The sequence below is a fragment of the Panthera pardus genome, unplaced genomic scaffold, assembly GCF_024362965.1.
Source record: "Panthera pardus isolate Hobbes unplaced genomic scaffold, ASM2436296v1 HiC_scaffold_22, whole genome shotgun sequence".
In the NCBI taxonomy this organism is placed as follows: Eukaryota; Metazoa; Chordata; class Mammalia; order Carnivora; family Felidae; genus Panthera; species Panthera pardus.
Genome location: NW_026526788.1, coordinates 23082885 through 23098766, shown reverse-complemented (window position 1 = coordinate 23098766; position 15882 = coordinate 23082885). Strand labels below are relative to the sequence as shown.

At 37.9% G+C, this 15882-nt stretch overlaps 1 protein-coding gene across 2 annotated transcripts in view; it reads right to left on the bottom strand.

The window, feature by feature from the left end:
* Positions 1–8509: 8509 nt before the first annotated feature.
* CABCOCO1 (ciliary associated calcium binding coiled-coil 1) overlaps positions 8510–15882 on the bottom strand; it is a 120475-nt gene continuing 113102 nt past the window's right edge. Inside the window, exons 5-6 of one of the 2 annotated variants that reach the window (XM_019444283.2) lie at positions 15323–15463; positions 8510–10181 (exon numbers count right to left, since the gene is read on the bottom strand). In XM_019444283.2, coding sequence (XP_019299828.1) covers positions 10107–10181; positions 15323–15463 — 216 coding nt within the window. In that variant the 3' untranslated portion in view covers positions 8510–10106. The remainder of the gene's footprint in view (positions 10182–15322; positions 15464–15882) is intronic. The other variant, XM_019444282.2, reaches the window with a different exon arrangement.

Sequence of the window (15882 nt, the reverse complement as noted above, 5' to 3'; positions counted from 1 at the left end):
AAAGAATTCCCCAAGTCTGTAATTGCCTCATCTTTTTGTTTGTTTCCTCAGTTTAGCCCTGACATGAGTTTTGCTTTGCAATGCTCTCGTGATTCATCTGGCTATTCATTTTGAAATAGTTCTAACAAATAAAGGAGCCTATGAGGACACCTTGAATAAAGACACTTAACTGAATCTGAAATAGCCACACTTGGTTGAATGAATGATGGCCATGTCATCAAAATTTCAGCAGAAAGGAAATGGTAATAATAATTCAATATGAATCTAGCACCTTAAGAGCTGAAAAGGTTTGGTTTCAAAAATTTCTAGCTATTATTCATAGACATGTTGGAATGCAGGTAGCTTCTTCCATGGCAAACATTTAAAAAACCACACCTACCCATAAGAGGTAACAATCAGCACCAGTAGCATAATCTTTGGAAAGAAGGACAAGATCTCTTTCTCCCCCCCCCCCCCCCCGCCTCTCTCTCTCTTTCTCTCTCTCTCTCTCCGTCATCCATCTATCTATTGCTCTCTCTAAATTTGGAATTTGAGAATTCTGAGAACAGTAGGATATTCTGAAGCATGAAATGTTGTGGATGGGCAGATGTGTGGTTGCCTACCCGATGGCCATTCTTGCTTTTCTCTCTGACAGAAGCTCAATTAAAAAAAAAAAATAATGTTCATTTAGTTTTGAGAGAGAGAGAGAGAGAGACAGAAAGAGAGAGGCAGTGTGAGTGGGGGAGGGGCAGAGAGAGAGGTTAGACACAGAATCCGAAACAGGTTCCAGGCTCTGAGCTCTCAGCACAGAGCCCGATGTAGGGCTCGAACTCACAACCTGTGAGATCATGACCTGAGTCGAAGTTGGACACTTAACCGACTGAGCCACCCAGGTGCCCCAGAATCTCAATTTTATAGTCTCAACTTTGTCTACGATCTGCGTGTCTTTTATTTTAACCCATCTACTATCCAAACCAGAATATTTCAGAAACACATGTCCATTTTTAGAAATAAATATGGTTAATATCGACAGCACGCAACATATCAATACTTCCTCTAATAAGGGACTTAGCCAAGTTCCTGTGGAGGTATTTAGTAAATAATTTTTAGTGAATTAAAGAGTACTTCAGCTCCGGAAATAACCTGGGTTGAAAGGAAAAACTACTAGCAAATTAATAATTTAGAGTCTTATTTATACTTTTCTTATTATATTAGAGTAATCCCCAGCTAACTATAGACATTTAAAACTTTACAGGCCTCTCTTAAAGTAGAAAGTATTTAAGGTGTGTCCTCTCATGGGAAATTCCTGAGTGTGCAATTCATCAGACTTGTGAGGCTTAGTCAATTATTTCATAGACTGTCAGTCTAGGAAGGGGCCGTGGGCTTATATAAACTAAGAAATAATTACCTTATGTAATAAAACTATAAGTAGGTCCCTAGTTAATGAATTTGCTAGTTGTTTTCCCAGTTTATAGACATTGACCCATGTGAGACATATTACATATGCATAAACACAGACATATTCATGGAGTTAATTAGGGCACGCTAAATTGCTGTAGGAGATAGACCCAGGAATGAAGTCACTCGAAGGAATGGAAGTTTCTTTCTCCCTCATAAGACAGTCTGGACTTGTGATCCAGGTGGGAAAGTGTCTCCTGCCACATGGTCATTTAGAAACCTAGGCAGATAGTTGCTCTATCACCTTCAAATTGTCACTCTCCTCACTGCCATCCGGCAGAAAGGCAGAAGAGAGAGCAGGGGGAGGAGTTGTCTGGTCTTGAGCAATACCCTTCAGGTAGCGCCTTTCCCTTCTATTCACATTTCACCGGCTGGAGTTTAGTTACATGGCCACACCCAACTGCCACGTGACCTGGGAAATGGAATCCCGTCATTCTAGGAGAACAGTTTTTGGTGGACAGCTTCTGACATGCATGTGATGTTACACACAGAGTAGTAGGCTGGAAGAGTCTCCTGAGTGATCCCACCCTCTCTAGGCTCTTTTCCACTCTCCCCACTGCAATAGGAATCATCTGTGCGCAGTGCAAATGTGCTTGTCCTTCATCAACAAGCCCCATATCTCTTAAGACATTTCAATAACTCCTCATTATATTTCTGAAAAAGACAAAACTATCCTGACATACAAGGCTTTGCATAATCTAATCTCCTCTTACCTAAGCATTTTCAATTTTGCAAGATATTCCTTCTCACTATGAGGCTCCTGCCACATAGTCTCCTTTTCACATTCTCTGCTTCCCGTGTTCCCTTTTCTCAGGGACTTTCACACTGGCTGTCTCCTTGGCCTGAAAACCCTTTTCTCCCCTCTTTGCCTCATTAGTGCCTATTGATCCTTTAAATGTGACTCTCCCAGTGGAACCTTTCTAGATTTGGTCAAAATCCTCTAAGTAAGTTCTCACTGTAGAAGAGTGTATCTTTTTTTTTTTTTTTCCCCAACCACCCATTACTCTTTTGCTTTTTGCCTGTGTGACTGATTGAAATCTAGTCTTCTCCCAATAGACTATAAACCCCACGAGGTCAGCGATTATGTCTCTTTTAGCATAGATTCTTACCCACAGAAGATACTTAATAAACATGTGTTGAACATAAGTATGTTTGAATAAATGAATGAATGAAGATCTGTATTCTACTTTTGGCCCTGCCACAAATTAACTGTGTGATCACAAAGTCTTCCCTTTCAGGGCCTCAGTTTCTTCATTGTGAAAGGGTTGAATTAGATGATGTTTAAGACCTTCAGCACCATGATCCTATGGTCCTACGATTTGAAAATTGAATCCTGTGGGTCATGAAGTTTGTTCAATCACTCAGTTACATTTCCTAAGCAGATGTAGCAAGTTCTGGGTCTGGCAAGGTAGAGTGAGAACACTAATTGTTTCATTTTGAGTTTCAGTGCAAACTTTATGCTAATCCATAAAGTCCAATAACAGCTGAAAAGAAGATTGGAGAGGGTTAATGAAAAATAATAGTATTAGTTATTATACAGAAAAAGGTAAGGAAATAAAATCCACAAACATTTTGTTGATAGTTGTAAGATTAGCTTCTGTAGGGGGTTGGAAGATGAGCACTGTTACTTTCATTTTGGTTGAATTTAAAACTTGGTTTTATGAAGGTCATGTATTGACAATGAATGAATATTTCATTGGTGTAAGAACAGGTTTTTTTCCACTTTTTTGATTTTGAGATTGATATTCAATAAAAAGGATGAATATCCAAGCTGTTTTACCCCCCACCTCCTTTTTTTTTTTTTTTTTTTTTTTTTTTTTTTTTTTTTGGTGATAGAATGGCAGAAGATCATTTTCCATGCCTGATTTCAAGTTGTTGGTTATCACTTACCTATATCATCTATCTATCATCTATCTTCTCTCCTTTTATCTATTTAAAAATAGCAATTTCCATATTATATCCATATTATATAAGACAAGGAATGCTCATTGAGAGAAGTCTTAGTAGGATCTAGAGGAAATTTGCCTCACTGAGAACAGCTTGAGAGACTGGAGCCATCTTATTAATGGTTGATCTCTTTATTTAAGGTTGGCTGATAGACCATATTATCATGTTATATTGTGGAGTTGGGTACTTAAAAGGAACCAATATACCCTTGCTTTTATGAGTCATGCACGCCTTTAGAAAGTTTCAACATCTACCCATGGAACTGAGAAGGTAAGGTGAGGCAAGACTGATGATGCTTGCAGTTTCTCTTAAAAATGGGACCTTTATGAGCATTTCTTTTTCCTCCTAGTTTGCAAGATGGTTCTATCTGATTTTTCATGTGTCACTAGAAAGGGGATGTCACTACACGAGTGGTGAAATCTGACTGGGGGCATCTTTCCTTCTAATTAATTTTGTTTTGTTTTGACATAGATTCTTCTAAATTAATAGATAATTTTTAAGAACAGTTTTAGATATACAGAAAAACTGAGTAGACAGGAGAGACACTTCCCACATACTGTTCCCCTGCCTCCCCACAGTTTCTCCTATTATTACTAATTATTACTGTTATTACTTGTCTTATATTAGTATGGTACATTTGGTACAGTTAATGAACCAATATTGATATATTTTATTAAGTAAAGTTCATCTTCATATGTCTTTGCATTTCCTTTTTCTGTTCCAGAATCACATGCATGATTCTACATTTCATTACTTGTCGTATGTCTTTAAGCTCCTTTTGGCTATTGACATTTTCTCACACTTTCCTCATTTTTGATGACCTTGATGGTTTTGAGTGGTACTGATCAGGTATGTTGTAGGATGCTCTTCTATTGGACTTTGTCTGATGTTCTTCTCATGATTAGTCTAGGGTTATGCATTTTGGGGAGAAGTGTATATGCCATCAACATGATTTATGACTACTGATGTTGATATTAATCATACTGAAGAAGTAGCATTTGCCAGGTTTCTTAACTGTAAGGTACTCTTTCCATATTGTATTCTTTGGAAAGAAGTCACTATGTACAGCCCACATATAATGATGGCAGTTACGGTCCTCCTCTTTTGGAGTAGAGTATCTACATAATTTATTTGTAATTCTTCTGCAAGGGAGATCTGGACCAAGATTCTTTTAAGTAGGTGGGCTTATTTGGATTTGGGGATATTCTAATAAGCATTTTGTGGCTATGATTATGCATATATATTTTTAGATAAGGCAATATGACCATGGCAACATGATGGGGTGGAGAAGGTACTGGATTAAGAATGTGAGATCTAAGGTTGCAAACCAGCCAGGTTACTTATCAAAAGTGTGACCTGGGTATACACATCTCCTCTGAGAGCTGCTTTGTGTGATCAGAAGTTCTACTTGGCAATATCACCTTACTTGCTATCTTCGCTGTCTGGAACAAATGTTCCATGGAGTGGCCCATCGCTGGTTTCTTTTCCTACCCTGGTTTCAGCTTGAAGGTCACCCCATCCAACCAGAGTTCTCAGAGCACCCCAGGTAAGGTGCCTCTCCCATATCCCAGAGCCTTCTATCCCATGGCTTTGTATTAATCATTACCATCATTTATTGTTATCTAAGATCCTCTTATTTGTTCACTTGTGTATCATCTGCTTCTAGATTATAAACTTTATCAATTCTATGAACTCCTGGAAGTCAAGGACCTTATCTATCTTCCTACATTTGTCCTACCTAGAAAGTGCCTTGAATATATTAAAAAGAAGACGCTGGGGCACCTGGGTGGCTCAGTTGCGTAAGTATCTGGTTGTTGGTTTCAGCTCAGGTCATAAGCTCATAGTTTGCAGGTTCAAGACCTGTGTCGGTTTCCACACTGACAGTGTAGAGCCTCCTTGGGATTTTCTCTATCTCCTTCTCTCTGTTTCTGTCTCTGTCTCTCTCTCAAAATAAATAAATAAACTTTAAAAAAAAAGAAGAAATAAACATCAAATGACCATTGGAGACATCTGCAGTGAACATTCTCTGAAGCTAAAAATTAAGTAAAATAACACACAACTCTTTGGTGGCTCTGACCAAGAAACGAGATAAGCCAACCTCCACAGCTGGTGCTTCCATGAAAAAGGGAGTGATCCTAAAAACAAAAGAGATTTTTAGTATTCTTTCTTTGTTTTGGAATTTGAATTCCAACAAGATGGTATTATTTTGATTTAGATTCCTTTTTGCTTGGGAAACTTAAATTAATAGGTATTTTGGCTGCCATGAAGGAGTACTGACTTCTCTTATTTAACAAATCAATGTCCAAGGGGAAAAAAAAAGACTTTGATGTCCAGAAGAGGGACGTCTTCCTGAGGCTCTCTGAAATTTGAGATGTCAGAAGCATTTCTCCTCTACAATTGTTGGGAAAAGGAGCACGTTTATTCTCTAGGGGAACTGAAGCATAATGAAATGCAATCTAAGAACATGCAAACTTATTATCTACCAGGATGGTTGAATGGTTCCAATCAAATGGAGGATAGAAATAGGGGCTTTATATTCGGATTTTGGAAAAATGACTCCACAGCTATATTTAGGCGCAACAGTGCCTGCAAATACCTGAAATTGTGGCAGTCTGTGGCTGTTCATAACATAATGAATATATTTTCTCTTTGAAACTCATCATGGGGGTGAGGAAAAAAGTGCCCCAAATTATTCCTGCGGATGGAAGAAAGATATCTTCCTGTGGATGGTAAGAGAAAGGTTGCTGCTTGTCTAAGTAATAGGTTGGTATTGGTTTTTAATTGGCTCTTCAAAAGGCTGCCTCTGTGCCAAAGACTGCTTAGAGTCAGTGAACCCTGAGACTTAAAAAAGTTAAAATTTTTCTTTACTTCTCCCACTCATAGGAATTGCTAAGAAGTGGAGGTTAGCATCATTAGCAGTAGGAATCCTTCTATGAAAATACTATTTTCCTTGTCTCCATGGATAGAAGTCCTAGCACCAGGGAGATGACCTTTTTAAAAAATACTAATCTGGTGTCAATTTCTACTTAAAACCTATCAACAAGTTTCCATTGCTATTAGTTTAAAAATGAAATTCCGTAATGTGGTCTACGGGACCCTGGGAGAGCTCTGACTATGGCTAAATTGTTCAGCCTCTCCTTGTGTCCCAGGGACTTTGTACATACTTCTCTGCCTGAAATTCCTCTTCCTTCACCTTCTTCTGTCTAGTTAATTCTATGTACTGCTCAGTCCCCAAATGTAAAAACCCATGGGACACATTCCTGACCTCCCAGACTAGATAAACTCCTTTGTTCAATACTCTCATAATTCCCCAAAGTTTGTCTTTATCACAGTCAGTATCTGTTTCCCCTATAGATTATCAGGGCAGAGACCAAGTCTGTTTGGCTCACTACTAAATGCCCAGGGATATAGTAGGTACTCAGTGGCTATATACTGGATAATGAATGAAGGAGTGAATGATAATGAATGAAAGAATGAACACAGCTGAGTTGTACATTTCATTCTTGCATAACTTTTCTAAATACTTAACATGCTAACGATAAGATGAGTTTGTTCTTTTTTAAAAAATTTTTAATGTTTATTTTGAGAGAGACAGAGTGTGAATGGGGGAGGGGCAGAGAGAGAGAGGGAGACCCAGAATCCAAAACAGGCTCCAGACTCCCAGCTGTCAGCCACAGAGCCTGACGTGGGGCTCGAACCCACAGACCGTGAAATCATGACCTGAGCCAAAGTCAGTTGCTTAACTGACTGAGTCAAACAGGCACCCCAAGTTTGTTCTTTTATTATAACTAATAACTAATAAAAGAAAGTCCAGTGTTTACTTTTCACAGTTTCATGTTGACAATGAGAGCTCAGTGAAGATAAAGGTGAAGAATGTGCGGTTTGTGATCATACAGGCCTAAGTTCAAAACCTGTTTCTACCACTTACTGGTCGTGTGATCATGGGAACAGTACTTAAAAATTTTCTGAGTTTCAGCTTCCTCATCTATAAAATAGATCAGACCTGGGTTTGAAGCCCTCATCCATCAAGTAGTAATTGTACAAGTTGGTTCAAGTTAATAATCTCTTTAAGCTTCAGACTCTATAACTATATAATGAGGCCAATAATACCTATCTTTCTCTGTCCTAGGCTTATTAAAAGGATAAACACACAGACACACACACAGACACATGCAAAGGCACACACACACACACATTTGCTTATAAACATACCAATGTTGCTCAATTTGTGTAGAGTAAAAAGATAAAAGCAAATTAACACAACAGTGTGACATTATGTGCTACCTATCAGAATACCAAAGATAAGAAATTGGCCAATGCATATTTTCAGTAACAATGCAGAGAGAGATAGGCATTCTCATACACTGTTGGTGAAATAGCTTTTAAAGGCACTAAATTTGACCTAGAAACTTCCCTTCCTAGGAACCATACAATCACATGTGTTTATAAAAATGGCAATGTAGCATTGTGATAGTAAATTACTGGAAACAATAAAAAGTTCATCAATAGGACTAGTTTAAAAGTTATGAAATTGATAAAATTAAATATTATATGGTCATTAAAATGTAGAATTATCTCCAAAATATATTATTTGATGAAAAGACCAAAGTAAACAACAGTGCAAATTACGTTTTTTAAAAAAGATCACTCTCTACAAGCATCCAGTGTTTAAATGGGTTAAAAATACTTCTCTAAGAATTTACTGGAAGCTGCAGTTGGCTTGTGGGGAGAGAAATGAGGGTGCCCAGCTTGGGTGAAATTTATTTTTCATTGTCTGCACTTCGTTTTTGTTGTCTTTAACTGAGTGCATATATTCCTTTATAAACTCAAAATTAATTGAAATGAGCTGCTGCTACCATGGCTGCTCTTCCTCCTGTTATTAGAGGGTAGGGTTAGGCAACAACAGAGACCTCCGGGGTCCTCCAGCATGAAAGATGTAGGCGGCACAGTGGCAAAGTGGTTACCAGGGGAGGACACACTGGTCTACAGGTGCCAATAGAGAGACAGAGAAGGCCAGGAATTCTGGCAAAGAGGCTGATCAAACATCTGGGCAGTGGGTATGAGAGATGGCCTGTGCCTTTTCGGGTATCCTAAGAGGCGAACAGAAGCCAAACCTGACAGCAAGTGTCCTTTAATATGAATTTATTGGATCCTTATAACTACCTCAAAAATAAGTATCATCCTCATTGAATAGATGAGGAAATAGAGGTTGTGTAGTTTGTTCAAAGTCACATATTAGCCAGTGGCTCACTTTTAGACTGCTGGTACTCTTGTTCAAAATAAGCACTTTATTAGAAATGCGGGTCCACTCTGTGCCAATGATTGCATTTGAAGCTGTGCTTGGTGATTTCCAGGAGCTCCTTTATTCCATTTGTGGTTTCCCTAGTTTCACCTCTGTTTTCCCTGGAGAAAAGACTGCTTGGAAAAATCAAGCCTCACAAGCCCTCCTACTGATCTCCTGTGGCCATCAATGTTTTCAGCTGGGAAGGACAGCTCAAGGAAGAAGCACAGTGTATCTCCAGGCCTTCCAGACTAGGAACCGATGAACAATAAACATGGCTTTATCTTAAGGACCACTCTTGGCTTTACTGATCAGCACAGTTAGAAAACTATCAAATGCTGTCAGATCTGTCTCTACCTCAACATCTGTCTCTACATTTTGGGCAATCCCTCTGATACTGATAGAGAAGGTAAGGTCTGACCCAAAGTTAGGATGTAGATAGAACATATTCAACCAAGTACCTCTGGTTCCGGTATAAACTGGGAATTTCTTAAAGGAACTCTCCCCTTCCCAGTAATGTTCTCCATTCTAGGATACTCTGAAGTCTAAGAAATTTGGAAAGGATATAGCTCATAATTAATTTAATTTATCCAACCTGAAACAATCAATTGGCAAATGGATATTTTTCTTCTAAAATTATATTTTCATAAAGGTATTTAAAGGCTTGAGATGTTTTCAATCATTCTACTGCAATATAATGGTTCATTTTAAGAGCTCTGTGAGTTTGATTTGTATTTAAGATTTTTACAATCTATATATAGGTTGGTCTTTAATAACCATTTATACATTGCTTCTTTTTATATAGGTCATGTATTCTCCTGGGAGAGTAACAAGATTAGAAATAACAAATATGGTACAGAATAAATTAAAGTGTTTCAAACTGCATTATATAATTTCAGAAAATTGGTTTCACACTGAAACGTTTAAATAAGAAAACCAAGCGATTTAAGGGGGAAAAAACCCATAGTATATGCATTTTAATTGCTATTGTTTAGCAAGTTTTATCCTTGGCCATGTGGTTATCTGTTCACAGGGCTCCAGTAATGTGGCAGTTCATTGGGTCAATATGGATAAAATTATTATTATTTTTCCTTATTTAAAAAAAGTGGGCTTCATTCTCCCTGAAGATGAATAGCATTTATTAGTCAAAATGTCAAAGGACTATCGTAAAAGTAATTGTATTTTTATATATAATTCTCCAAACTCTTGTATACAGAATGTTCTTATTACACTTAGTGCAATAAATTCAGAGGCTGTTATGGGACAGGAGATAGCAAAATGGGGCCAATACTTTTCTAATTACTTAGGATAATAAAAAGTGGGGCTTGGTTTCCCTCTCCCAATGAAAGGAAGGATATCTGCTGCTCTGGAGAGTCTATTATTCTGGCTGGTTTTATTTGTTTCTCTGAAGTTTAAGCATCACTCTCCTTGCACTAAGTCCTCAGGCCTTTTTCAGTTTTTCTATTCGTGCATTGAAGGCCTCTTCCTGTATTTGCAGCTTTTCGTTTATCTCGGTCTGTGAAGACAATCATAAAAAAGTGGTTATGATGAAGCTATCTTTTGCTGCACATTGTCTTTGCGGTTTTGACATACTATAGTGCCTAAAGACAGACATTATCCCTCACACACCTTCCTGTTTTGCAGACAGAGCCGTGTTTCGGCCTGTAGTGATGTGATAACACTCTATCATATTTCTCCGCACACTCCCCATGTATAGCGTGGCTGCTGCGAACAGGAAGTGGTATTTGGACAGCCATTTTTCACACAGCCTCGTGTTGGCAGATAGGCTAATTTATCTGTATTTTCAGACAGACTTTACCAATAAGCACCGAATCAGAATAACTGCTCTGGGCTCAGTTAGTGCGCTCTTGTTGGTACCCCCCACCCCTGTTCAATGATGTTTTTGTCTCCTGTGTAATACATTCTAAATGGGATCCCGGAAAGCCTCTGTTGTGGTATAACAACACAAATAATCTCACAATTGGAACAATTCTGATAATTAAGAATATTCATCATACATTATAACTCTTGGAATTATGCTACTTTGTGGTATAGTTTTGGTATAAAAAAGTAAAGCGATTGCTGACAGGTTTTAGTGTTTGCTGCAGCTGTGATAGCATTTAGCCTCTGGCAGTGATATTCTGTGGGCTGACATTGCTACCTGCACAATTCCAGAAATCCTTTTACATTATCTGAACATTAGTAGTCCCGGAAATGTCTTCCCTTTTTCATGATAGATAATAAAATTAGGTATAGAGAAACCAGTGGTAAGCAATGTGGTAAATCTAGTGTTTTGTTTAGGGGATTTTAAAAAAGTTTACGCGTGTATGAGTAGTTTATACACATAAGTACTAATAAGCAATTCGAAGTTTAGAATGTGAACATCTGCAACGTAATTTGATGTCCTCAGGGTAACTGTATTTTGAGAAAACATCTATTATTTCAATTTATACAGAATAAATTTAAAAAATCAAATACTGTTTTGGTCCACATATAAATTTTCATTCTTATTTATTTATTTATAAGTACAACCATAACAGGTAGTTTCGAAATGTATACCCTGGTTACCTTACCTGATGAGATTTTGTTTCAACTTCACTGGTAAGAATCAGTATTTCTGATAAGATGGCATTGGTGTCAACAATTCTGGATCCTCATGAAAGTATCCTTCTTTGGTTCAAGTTTTATCAAGCCCTACAAGTTTTATCAAACTCTGGCCTCTCGTTTCCCATTGTATTCCTTTTTTGTTTCCTAGTGTTTGGGTGGAGGAGGCAAGGAAGAATGAACTTGGTCCTCAGGGTTACAAAGGAACTCTGTCATTGTTTAGGAGTCACTGATCCCCTTGGGCATGATTTTGGTAGATCTGGAAAGAGCACTGGTCTAGGAGCTGGAAACCAAGGGATTAATTTAGTTACATAATCTTGGACAAGTCACTTGGCTACCTTGGGTATTAGTTTTTACCTGAAAAATTAAGTGATTGATAATTAAGTATGTTAACATTACATGCTAATTTTTAAATTCTTAATTCCAACTCTTGATTTTGTGATATATTCACCAGTGTTATATTTCATTAGTATGACTTTGTGAATTTTTAAAAAAATTTTTAGAGAGAGCGATCGAATGCAACTGGGGGAGAGGGGCAGAGGGAAAGAGAAAGAAACCTAAGCAGGAGCCCGATGCGGGGCTCAATCCCTCAACCTTGGGATTATGACCTGAGCCGAAATCAAGAGTCTAACACTCAACTGACTTACCCAGGGACCCCTTGAGAAATATTTTTAAAATGTGTTACTCTTGTTTCTTTCTGGCATGCAACATATTAGACCATATAGGTTTGAAGAAATAATCTTGTCTCAATTCCAGAGGATTGGGAAGCACTACTCTAACTAAACAGTTAATTCTTTCCACTTTCAATTCATGTGTTCTATGTCCACTAATAATTTCATTTCTTTTGACTATGGATATGTACTAGCATTGATCAGCCTCAGTTTCCCTGTGTCACCAGTGTTTTCACATTAACCTGGAGATCTTTCTGGTATTTCACTGAAACAAAATTCACGGACACAGGTGTGGGCTTTGGGGAGAAGGTTCATGTGGGTAAGATATGTACCCAGCAGCACAGTGCACTGACAGAGGGGAGCTAGGTTTCACAGCTCTGGACTGCGGTGATCACTACTTCAGTTCAGGCACAAAGACTCCCTGTCTGGTCAAGAATGAGATTGTCAGTCTACCATGTCTCCTTGTTATTCCTCAGAACACTGCTGAACAGATAAGCTGTCCTAAGACCACTAACGAGTGAAAGTTTCTATTTATTTTAAGGGAAGAATGGAAAATCCATGATCTGGGCTCAACAGCCTCTCATTGACCACTACCTTGAGGTGATGTCAAATTCAGCTTTTCTCACCTGGAAATTCAAATTTACCTAAAAATACCTAATGTCCCAAGATGGCAAACTTCCTTCAAGGTTTTCACATTATTTTACCCTATTGCTTAGACAGGGCCAAGAGCCAACATTTAATGTAAGAATTTAGTGTTAGTATTCATATTTCTCTGAAATGTAATTCTTTAAATATATTAAAGTTTGCTCCATTGGGTATAATTTTTATTATACAACTCAGGGCCAAAATAATTTCATCTTGAATGTATCTTTAAAATTAAAATACCTAAACTATATAAGCTTAAAATGTTTGCTCTCTTCAGTAATAATTATAATTAACATCTCAGGGCCAAGATAACTTCATTCTTAATAAATCTCTAGAACTATAAAGTGAGTCAATGGGAAAGTAAGTGGATTAATATACAAAATGTAAAGATTCACACTACATTCTCTGAAATTTCTGAGCTATAGAAAGTGGAAAATGCCTGAAACCACACTGGAGAAGGAGCTCTAAAAAAACTGAACCCAAAACATGAATTTTCTAACTGCCTTTTCCTCTAAAAATCATAATAACAGTATGGCTCTTAAATAAAGGAGGGAAAAATATTGGAAAATTTAAAACATCTTACAAATACTCATTCATTAAATGTTCCCACAGCAATTCAGTGTATTCATACCCTAACCACTGACAGGGGGCTACCTTTGAACAGGCATGCTGCAGTTTTAAGGGCCATTGACGCTGGAAGGCAGGGTTTAGAAGGCGAGAATAACTTACCCATCTAAAACAGGGGAAGACATTTAGGTAGGCAGAGAAATAATTAAACTTGGAACCTGACCAAGACACAAGGGTAAACACTGAAATAGTGCCACACCACGGTAGTATTAAAGTATCCAAAGTAGCTTGGTCATGATATTAGGGGTTATGTGGTTTTTGTGGGTAACACTGGAATTAGAACTAGAATCCAGGTCATAGCTTCCACTTAGGGCCTTTCATCAGTTTCTGACCCTGGAAATGATGGATAAATGATTTAGTCTTCCTGTGTCTATCATTTTTCAATTTATTTATCAGGGAAGTGCCTGGCTAATTCTCATGTAGTTTATGAGGATTATTAAGCGAAAATACATAAAGGGGTTTGTTATCTTGAGACATTGTGTAAATCCACATCACCAAGCCATTTTATTGAAAAATTGGCAGTAATTGGCCCAGGCTAACATCCGTGAATACACTGAAAATGGAAATGGTTGTGGCACCTAAAGGATCCGCACCTCCCACCCCTTGTCCACATTCTTTCTATGTCTAATCACACTGGGATGAACCAGCTAATGAACATCCAGGCCTGGCAAGGTTGGCTTCAGGCCAAAGGGACAATAACGCACACATATAGCAATCATACTCTCTCTGTTACAGAGGAGTGATATAAATGCTACAAACACTAACAGTAAAAAAAAAAAAAAAAGTCAATGAATAGTTAAAAATACACTGCTCACTCCATGGAACATGGCCTCGGTAAAGATGTTTTCAATTTGGGGGCCTGAAAACAATTCTATTACTGTCTAGTAGTTCCTCAGCAATAATTTCAGAGCTGTAGGATGGCAAAGGAGCCCAGGGCCATGATTATACATAAACTATATTTAGATGAAACGTTATCAAATCTATAAAGGAGATATGTTCTGAGTTCAGTTTATTTCAACTGCACTCTGCCCTTCCACACAGTAACCAGCTATTACATTCATGGGGTTGTTAACAATAAAGCTTTGTGTGAAACGTGTTCTACCACTATTTCTGGTAAACACTAAACACCCCTTATTAAGCCGAGGACTTTGGCTGATTCTGTTCGTATCAAACCATTAAACGTTCACATAAATAGTGCATTAACATTTGATGATTAACAAGTAACAAGGTATGCTTATGCCAAGCTAACTAATCTTTTGCTCTTTCTAAATTAGTTGTTAATACAGTATGCTTTTTATATATAGTCTCATGTTCAGATAACAATTAAATCTTTCCCTGAGATGCATTAATATTTGAAACATGTAGTATATTGTTCTATTGATTCATAGTCATTTCTATAAGAAATTATAAATCTTCTTCAAATTTGCAATTCACTTGGTTAATCATTTTGCCTGGAAAATGATGCAAGCCTTTGTGTTGAGGTAGAAGTGGTTTTTGTCTTGGTTTGCTTTGTTTTCTTGGACAGGAAAAATATCCACGCACAGAGTTGAACTGACTGATACATCATTGACAGTTGCTACCAGGACGGCTGTTCCATCACTATTTCCATGCAGCCTTTGGTGTAAATTGCTTATTAGTGATATGTAAAATGGAACAAAGTATCTGAGAGAAAACCTCTCTCAGAGAGTAACCTCTGAGAGTATCTGAGAGAAAGATTTGAAAACCTCTCGTTAGAAATTTGGTGAGAAGACTTACTGAAGAATCAGTGTTTACTGTTAGCAATGTACTCCATTTACTCTTGCAGGAGCAATGTTTACAGTATGACAGGCACTAAGTCTTTACCATGTTATTTTTTCGGTTTCAGTGCCACATGATTTTGTAAACTGGCAACACACAGCACACTAGGTGCTGTTAGTGAATCTGTTTTGTGATCTTCTGGAATCTCCGATGACTCAACTGAGAATTATGTGGAGATGTTGAACTGAGGTCCTCCATCATTAAGCATCGCTCTTGTTAGCAGAGTGTGGATAATATTTACAGACCTAAGGTGGAGGTTGCCTAATTAACCAATAATAATAAAGTAAGTGAGCACGCTATCAAGGCTGAGTACCTGAATGCCGATTAAAATATCATCTGTGACTTGACCCAGCACTGATTTTATATCTTCAATGGTGAAACCCACTAAAGGATCCGCATCGGAAATGTTGGCTTCTGACTGGAATTCCTCAGGGACTTGTTCTTGATCCAACCCCTGGAATATCAAAAGAGAACAACACTCAAGTGATTTCAGGAGCATTCAGTGAGCTATATGTAACCTCAAGTTCTCTTGGGTACTTTTCTACAAGGAATGATGCCAGTCTCGAAGGAGAATTTGATTTGCTATTATCCTGCATTTTCATTATTCATGAGCATCTTGACAGATCAAGTCACGGTGGCAATCAGTGCTTACTCTTAGGAAAGTGGAGGTGGAGACTGGGGAGGCTGGAGAAGGAGAGATTAAAATTGCTAAACCGTTCTCATCTGGCCCATCTGTGAAGCAACCCTAAAAGAAGTATTTGTATTGAGCTAGGAAAAATCAGAAGGGAAAGAAAATGGAAGAGCATTTGCTTTCTTTCCTCCTGCCCTTAGAGAATATAACACTGAGATAAGGTGAATTAGGAGACAAAAGGA